The 9,033-nt window shown below is 50.8% G+C and overlaps 1 protein-coding gene across 2 annotated transcripts in view; it reads right to left on the reverse strand.

Annotated features, from left to right (window-relative positions):
• LOC102303884 (lactose-binding lectin l-2-like) overlaps positions 1 to 9,033 on the reverse strand; it is a 33,467-nt gene that overhangs the window by 14,464 nt on the left and 9,970 nt on the right. The window contains exon 3 of one of the 2 annotated variants that reach the window (XM_042225084.1): positions 3,865 to 3,958. In XM_042225084.1, coding sequence (XP_042081018.1) covers positions 3,865 to 3,950 — 86 coding nt within the window. In that variant the 5' untranslated portion in view covers positions 3,951 to 3,958. Of the gene's footprint in view, positions 1 to 3,864; positions 4,375 to 9,033 lie in introns of those variants that run through there. The other variant, XM_042225085.1, reaches the window with a different exon arrangement.

A 9,033-nucleotide genomic window follows, 5' to 3' on the forward strand; every position in this document is an offset into this window, starting at 1 on the left:
ACTTACGAATACCCCATTTAACGAAAAATTTAAGTTACGAAGGCACTGAACGGAAATATTGCAAAATGCCCATGTAACGAAATCCGCTGGCTCTGATTGGCTGAGCCTACAATGCCCGCAATGCCTTCCGAATCATGTGACAAACCCTAATTGCGCTTCGCTGTTCCCCTTGAATGACATATTGTTGTTCTAGTTAGCAATTAGCCTATAGCCTATCGTTCAGCATCGCCTCACTCAAAACGCGCGATGGGTGCTTCGACTTACGAAAGACCCTCGGGAACGAATTAATTTCGTAAGTTGGGGTTCCACTGTATATTAAAAGAACAATATCTCTTTCATAGATAACGCATCCTTATATACAGTGTCACACATATTCGTCTTTGAGATAAAATAGATATAAAGTGATATGAAATAGTTGCACCTTGAATGTTTGCTGAAGTTCAGTATTTGAAACAGAGTTACATTTCACTGTTGTAATTTTCTAATTAAATACATTTAATTTATTAATACAATAAATGTAATGTTGGACATATTATATTTACATTATATTACCAAACTTTGGTAGTTATTGGTCTCATGAAGTATATTAGCTCACTGGTTACTAGCTAATCTCTAGCCTCTCCACACAGCAAAAGTAAAAATAAAATAAAAGCAAGACTTTTGCCTTCATTTCTGTCAAACTATGCGGTTTAAAATGTTTCCAGTGCATGATGTCATTGTTGCTAGGCAAACTGGGCGGCGCATTGAGGGCTAGATCAGTGTTTTTCAACCTTTTTTGAGTCGCGGCACATTTTATAGATTACAAATATCCTGTGGCACACCACCAACCAAACATGTTCCAAAATGACACATTGTAGCCTAATACAGTACATATAATGGCAAGTTAGTCTCTCAGTTTGTTTATACTCACTCAGTGTGAAACCTGGGCCTGTCTAGATGAACACAAAGATGATATTCTGGCAGGAATTGAAGAAAGGCATACACAAAGCTCTTCCTCAACAGCTCTTAAACTCTCTCTGTTTCTAGTTTTTATAGCAGCCATGCTCAAAAAGCTTTGCTCACATAGATATGTTTTTGAAAATGGGAGCAATGTCAAAATGGCTCTGTTTGCCAGAGTGGGGAACGATAGATCAGCAAAGCTCAGCTTTAAACCACAGTCTTGTCTCAGTTCAGTTAGTTCCTCCTGCTCCTGCAAAGTCATATCCTTTCCGATGTCCTGTCCCTTACCCAGTCAAGGCATTCAGTGGAGACTGAGGGGAAATAAATTTACAACTTCTCCTCAAGCGTTTTCAAATGTTTACCTATTATTTCACACAGTGTGGCAGCTTTGATATCGCCTTGCCATTTCTGAGCAAGTGGGAACGTGCCAAGGTTGGCATTTTCCAGATGTTGTTGCCAGAGATGCACCTTTGAACGGAATCCATTTATTTTATCTGTGCTTGTGAGCAGGTTTTCATCTCAGCCTTGTATTCGTGTGTTCAGTTCATTCAAATGCAGAAATATATCTGCCATGTAAGCCAGCCTTAGACACCACTCATCACTTGCAAACAGCTTTGCATCATTGTACCTCCCCTCACTCAAAAACACTTTTAGCTCTTCTCGCAGCTCATACACAGACCATTGGACCTCCGTGTGAAGCAATAAGGCTGTATGCTCCACTCCCATTTCCTCGCACAGAGATGCAAATATGCGCCTTTTCAGAGGTCTTGTCTTGACAAAGTTCACCACGCGCACGACATCATCCAACACAGGAGCTAGGTCTGCTGGTAAAGTCTTGGCAACGAGCACCTCATGGTGCAGAAAACAGTGAGTAAGAATATCATCGGGGTGTATCGCTTTCACTCTGCTAACGAAACCTTTGGTGCGCCCGACCATGGCTGCTGCTCCGTCACTGCAGACACGTGTGCAGTTTTCCCACTTAAGTCGCCCTTGTTCAAGATATTTGGATGTAACCCGAAAAATTTCCTCTCCTGTTGTTTTTTCTGGCAGTGCCTTGCAAAATAGAAAGTTTTCTCTGATGGAGTCTCCATCCACAAAACGCTCATTGGCCAAGAGTTGGGAATGTCCACTAATGTCTGTAGACGCATCAAGTTGCAATGCAAACTTCCCACTGAAGCAATCTTCTCCAAAACCAGAGCAGGACTTTGGCTGTTTCTTTAACCGTGCCAGGGCCCAGCATCTTATTCACAACGGCTTTGCAGGCAGGTAGTATTAATGTCTCTGCTACAGTGTGTGGTTTTGTTGGATTTGGCTATAAGTTCAGCCACTAAGTAGTTAGCTTTGAGAGCTCTTTCAGACACCTTTGTGTTTTTTCTCATTAACGTTACCTGTTTCTCAGCGTGTTCACGCAGGCGAACAAAATAGTCTGTGTTCTTGTTTTGAAGTGAGGGACGTTTGTGTGGAGATGGCGTTTAAGCTTGCTTGGGACCATGGCACTGTTTGAGAACTTTTCTCCACACACCAAACATAACAGAGTCGGTGCAGTGAAAGTAAAGCTCACCGTTTTTGATTTCTTTTGACCACCACTCGTAAAGGGCTCTTCTGGATTAGAATTTTGTCCAGGGCCCAGTTCGGAGGCCGCAGTTTTTCTTTTCAAATATTTATCCATCTTTGTTGTACGACTTGCAGCTGCCACGTACCGCGCGCATCACTAACGCTAATGTCTTAACTTAACAAGGTGATATTGCGCTACCCACTGACATGAAAGAGTAATGACTCTACCAGTCACTGCATTGAAAGCACAGATGCCCAACAATGATTTTATTACTTTTATTATTATAATTATTAAATTGTATTTTTTTGGACCAATGAATGAAGATTAAATAATTTCCCACGGCACACCTGACGATCTCTCACGGCACACCTATGTGTACTTTTTTAAGTTGCTTGAAAAGCAACTTAAAGAAGTCCAGACGCTTTTCTTTCTAAGCTCCTTAGACTACGATGACCTGGATGACTGAGAACCTTCACAGACATGGTTCATTACTGTTGTGAGGGAAATCGATTCAATGTGTATTTTAATCACATATAATAGATGCTTGCTATCAGCTGTTTAGTATTAGCTTGTCACATCCGGATCTAGTTCTTCAAGTCATTATATCCCCCAGAAACAATCCAGTTTTTGTTTTCTATTTCAGTTTTGTTTGTATTTTCTATTTCCGTTGTGTTTTTCTGCTGCTCATGTTTTCTTAAGGTGCAGTCTGTTTTGCCCCTCAGGGCCACCGTAGGGGAAACAGCTGGTTTTCAGCTGATCATTTCCAACACGTTCTCATCCCAAAGCGTAAGCCACCCAACCAGTCTGTATGTTATGCATTCGGAAACCGTTTGGAATCAATCTACAAATGTACATTTCTTTAAGACGGTAACGTGGAAAAAGACGAGCTCACGGTTTGTGATTCTGCACCGGAGAATCAATTAGAAGCAGACACAACGGGAACGTCAGGCATTGACATTAAGAATCATTAATCGCTTTGAAAAAATACTATTCAATACGATTAAAAGTGTGGTTATGGTTAGGGCTGGAATACACGGCTGGAATGTGTGTTACCGCCGGGAGCGTCATTCCATTGGAAGCCACAATCCGGCACATATCATAAGGACATGGAAGGTTACCTTTCGCGTTCGTATGGGAGGTGTCAGGATGAGACAAATCAGATCAGTTGGTGCATGCACACTCATATCAGACAGATATGAGTGTGCATGCACCAACCAGCATGCTGTCTGCTGTAACCCATAATTTCCTTTGGAATTAATAAAGTATTTCTGATTCTGAAACAAATTACTTTCAGGTAATCCTTTAATTCCTGATAGTTTCATTAAAGATGTTGACAGGTTTTTGTTTGTTTGTTCTCCAACAGTGCTCACCTGTTCCTGACGTTGTCCAGAGTGTCACTCTGAGGGCAGATTGCTTTATCTCCACATCTGTACCCAGCTGACTGCACAATGATCATTCCACGCACTGTTATACACACACAGTATGAAAGAAAAGGTACAATTCAACACAATAATTGCAATAATCCAGGTCTAAGGATTCAATTTCAGACTCAGATGCTGCAGTCAGATCCATTAAAATTAGACGATGACAGTTGTTGTAGTTTTACCTCTGTACACCACCACAGTAAATGTGACATCAAACAAAAAAGTTAAAGTGCAGTTTTTTACTTCTAAAATGAGTAATTCTGTACAAAAATGACACATATTTATAAACAGTTAATCCAAAACTTTTGTTACGTTTGTTGAATTAAACCTGAGAACTGTAATCACATCATCACTGTCTGATTAAAACCTTGAGGTTGATTTAACGAGTTTGATTTAGTGACCTGTAACCGGGTGTCATTACTGCCGACGTGAATTATGATTTTACTGTATTTACGTTTACCCTAGTTTTAAATTTCCCTCAGTGTCGCCTGCTCTGGCCCCTGGAAGACACTTGACTATGCTTGCCGGTGTCTCTAGCTTCACATGTCTGAGAACAGAATCACCAATTACCAGAGTTTGGGGAAAACAGTTAGACACATGAACAGGTTGGTGGTGTACATGCTAATGGATACCCGCCATAACTACGCAGTTACTGCGGTGACACTCACATTAGCTGTAGAGGAAATGGATGAGCTCATGCCTCTCCCTGTTACACCTTTTAAATCACCAGCTCCGAAGAAGGTGATGTACGAACCAGGGCCGGGTATCGTCACTGATTTCTAGAATCGATTCGATCCACGATTTGTTTCGATTTGAATCGGGGAAATTTTGCCTCAGACAGTCAGAAATATTATAACTTTGATCACTTATCAGTACATATCTATATTTTTCTATCTATAAAAAGGAAGCTGACACTTGCCAGACTTAATCAAAGGTGTGAGCAGCACAGCAGACGCCTTTGTGTAATGGCCGCGGGAGGAGTGGGCTCCGCGGCTGCTTCCCCTGCTGTCCGGGGAGGCACAAACAGCGGCCCTGAGTCTGCCTCCGGCGTCGAGGAGCAGCTTCGCGGACGTGAGCCGGGCGGTGGTGGACAGGCTGGGGCTCACCGCCGAAGACCACCGCCGGCGGTTCCGGGCCTGTCGGCTGGCTACAACGGACCGACCATTCGCCTGGGCCCGGCAGCTGCGCGACGCGGCGGTACGCTGGCTGCAACCGGGGACATCGGAGGGGGAGACGAAGCTGGTGGACAAGGTGGTGCTGGAGCAGTTCACGGAGGGATTGCCAGCGGAGACGGCGAGATGGGTCCGGTGCCACCGGCCCGCAAGCTTGGAGGTAGCGGTGACGCTGGCGGAGGACCACCTTGCCGCTGGAGCAGGGGAACCCGGGGACGCCGGACGGAGGCCGAACAAACAGGCCCCAGTGCCGGCCCCGAGGCGCCGTGTGCCGACACCAGGGCAGGCAGAACGGCTGCCGGCGCTGAGCCCCACTAACCCTTTCGCGGCGTTGGTGCCGTCCAGGGGAACCGAGCCAAGTGGAGCCGCCCCCGAGCCACGGAGAGCAGCACAGACGCCGGGGCCGGAGTGTTGGAAGTGCGGGCAGCCGGGGCACCTGAGGAGGGATTGTCCTCTTATGGAAGTGGGGCAGGTGTTTCGTGTTGCTGGCGCCCCAGCACCCTCCCCCGGTCCAGGAGGGACATACAGTATTCCGGTAAGGACTCGAGGGGGTATACGCCAGGCGTTGGTGGACACGGGCTGCACGCAGACCCTCGTACACCAAAGCTTGGTTCGCCCCGGGGCATTGCTGGAGGCAGAATGGGTGGAGGTGAGGTGTGTGCATGGTGACGTTCACAAGTATCCCATAGTGCCGCTGTTATTGAAGTATAAGGGCAAAACGCATAGAGTAACGGCGGCGGTTAGCCCGCGCCTGTCGCACCCCCTGATTCTGGGTACCAATTGGCCGGGGTTTCATCAGCTACTGGGGCAGTACGCGGGGGTGCGATCACGACCGGAAGCGGGGTGTAGCGTGTGCGCGGCGTTCAGCGGTGACGCGGGGTCGTCCGACACTGACTCCGGGGGGGAGGAGCCGGCGGGTCCCTCACGGGACGTCCCGCCGGCCCCGGAAGTGTCCCCCATGGGTGATTTCCCACTGGAGCAGTCTCGTGACGGCACCCTACGCTCAGCCTTTGACCAAGTGATGGCTATTGATGGTCACGTGGTGCGCCCTGAGGCCGCGCAGACCTACCCGCGTTTCGTCTTATTAAACGACCGATTATATCGAGTGAGTCGTGACACTCAGACAGAGGAAACACACACCCAGTTGTTGGTGCCGCAGGGCCGCCGGGAAACGCTTTTCCAGGCGGCCCACTATAACCCCATGGCAGGGCATATGGGCTATGAGAAAACTCTGGAGCGAATAACGGCCCGATTTTATTGGCCGGGCATCCGAGCGGATGTGCGCCGCTGGTGCGCGTCCTGCCCGGACTGCCAACTTGTTAACCAGCCGGCCATACCGAAGGCGCCGCTGCGCCCTCTCCCCCTCATTGAGGTCCCGTTTGAGCGCATCGGCATGGACCTCATCGGGCCGTTTCACCGGAGTGCACGCGGCTACCGCTTTGTGTTAGTCCTGGTGGATTACGCAACGCGGTACCCGGAAGCAGTTCCGCTGCGCACCATCTCTGCAAAGAGTGTGGCGCAGGCACTGTTTCAGGTCATCTCCCGAGTCGGAATCCCGAAAGAGATACTGACTGACCAGGGCACGTCGTTTATGTCTCGTACACTGCGGGAACTGTACGAATTACTGGGCATTAAATCTATTCGGACCAGTGTCTACCACCCTCAGACTGACGGGCTGGTGGAGCGGCTGAATAAGACTTTAAAGTCCATGATTCGGAAGTTCATTAACGAGGATGAACGCAATTGGGATCACTGGCTAGACCCTCTGTTATTCGCAGTGCGGGAGGTGCCCCAGGCCTCCACGGGATTTTCTCCCTTTGAACTGCTGTTCGGCAGGAGGCCACGTGGGGTGCTCGACCTGATTAAAGAAAGCTGGGAGGACGGTCCGAGCCCCGCCAAAAATGAGATTCAGTACGTGTTGGACCTGAGAGCAAAACTCCACACTTTGGGGAGGTTGTCACGGGAGAATTTGCTCCAGGCTCAGCAGCGTCAGCAACGCCTGTATGACAGAGGGGCTAGGCTCAGGCAATTTTCACCGGGAGATAAAGTGCTTGTGTTACTCCCTACTTCCAGCTCGAAGTTGCTCGCCAAGTGGCAAGGACCCTTTGTGGTCACACGGCGAGTCGGGGACGTGGACTATGAGGTCGCTCGGTCGGACAGGGGAGGAGCCACGCAGATTTATCACCTCAATCTCCTCAAACTGTGGCGAGAGGTTGAAACCGCTTCTCTGGTGAGCTTGGTGAAGGAGAGAGATGAGTTGGGGCCTGAGGTGCCAAATTCTATCATTCCCACCTCCCTCCCTTGTGATGACCATCTCACACAGGCCCAGAGAGCGGATGTTGTCGCGTTGCAACAGCGTTTTGCGGACGTGTTCTCCCCCCTGCCCGGCCGGACGTCCCTCATCGAGCACCATTTCGTGACGCAGCCCGGCGTGACGGTGCGTTCACGGCCCTACAGGCTCCCGGAGCATAAGCGAAAAATCGTGCAGAGGGAATTGGCGGAAATGCTGAGGATGGGAGTAATAGAAGAGTCGCACAGCGCCTGGTGTAGCCCCATCGTTCTGGTGGCGAAGAAGGATGGGTCTATACGGTTCTGTGTCGACTATCGCAGGGTGAACGAAGTGTCACGCTTTGATGCCTACCCCATGCCTCGGGTCGACGAGCTCCTGGACCGGTTAGGCACGGCCCGCTTTTTCACGACACTGGACTTAACCAAGGGCTATTGGCAGATTCCCTTGTCTGCCGAGGCCAGGGAGAAAACGGCCTTCTCCACTCCGTACGGTTTGTACCAGTTCGTGACGCTTCCGTTTGGCCTGTTCGGGGCCCCGGCCACTTTCCAGCGTCTCATGGACCGGGTACTGCGTCCGCACGCAGCGTATGCTGCCGCCTACCTGGATGACGTGATCATCCACAGCGACACCTGGGCGGAGCATGTGCTGCGGGTGGCCGCGGTCCTGGAGTCCCTGAGGGGGGCGGGGCTCACGGCCAATCCGAAGAAGTGCGCGGTTGGACGGAGGGAGGTGCAGTATCTGGGGTACCACCTGGGGGGCGGGCAGGTGCGTCCACAGGTGGAGAAGACGGCGGCTATCGCATCCTGCCCGCGCCCCAGGACGAAAAAGGAGGTGAGACGGTTCTTGGGGTTGGCGGGTTACTATCGTCGCTTTGTGCCGGGGTTTGCGCAGCTAACCAGCCCCCTGACCGATCTCACTCGAAAGGGTGCCCCGGATCTGGTCCAGTGGACGGGGCCGTGCCAGGCGGCGTTTGTGCAGGTGAAAAAGGCTCTCTGTGGGGAGCCGCTGCTTCACACTCCTAACTTTTCCCTCCCTTTTGTTCTGCAGACTGACGCCTCGGACAGAGGGCTGGGAGCCGTTTTGTCCCAGCAGGTGAGGGGGGTCGACCGCCCTGTCCTATACATCAGCCGGAAGCTAGCAGAGCGCGAGCGCCGGTACAGCACCGTGGAGAAGGAGTGCCTGGCCATCCGGTGGGCGGTCGGCTCCCTGCGCTATTACCTCCTGGGACGCTCATTCACCCTCTGTTCGGACCACGCCCCGCTGCAGTGGCTCCACCGCATGAAGGATGCCAACGCCCGGATCACCCGGTGGTATCTGGCGTTGCAGCCCTTTAAGTTCAAGGTGATCCATAGGCCGGGGGCGCAGATGGCAGTGGCCGATTTCCTCTCTCGCTCGCGGGGGGGGGAGTTGGCTCGGCCGGACGGCTCCCCGGCCTCGAACGGGCGGTGGGGGTGTGTGGCGGAGGCGTGGCCCCGGGCGCAGCTGCAGGGGAGGAGTGGAGCGGAAGGCTCAACAGGGCGGCGCTGCGAGGCCGGTAAGAACAGCTGATGTTGTTTATGGACTGATGATGGTCTCCCTCCGCTGTGTTTATAGTGAGACGAGGAGGAGCGGCCAGGGAGAGATCAGCTGGGCTCGTGAGCTGTCAGACTGTGT

This window comes from Haplochromis burtoni, unplaced genomic scaffold (assembly GCF_018398535.1).
Source record: "Haplochromis burtoni strain Fernald_Lab_line unplaced genomic scaffold, NCSU_Asbu1 Contig_159, whole genome shotgun sequence".
Taxonomy (NCBI): Eukaryota; Metazoa; Chordata; class Actinopteri; order Cichliformes; family Cichlidae; genus Haplochromis; species Haplochromis burtoni.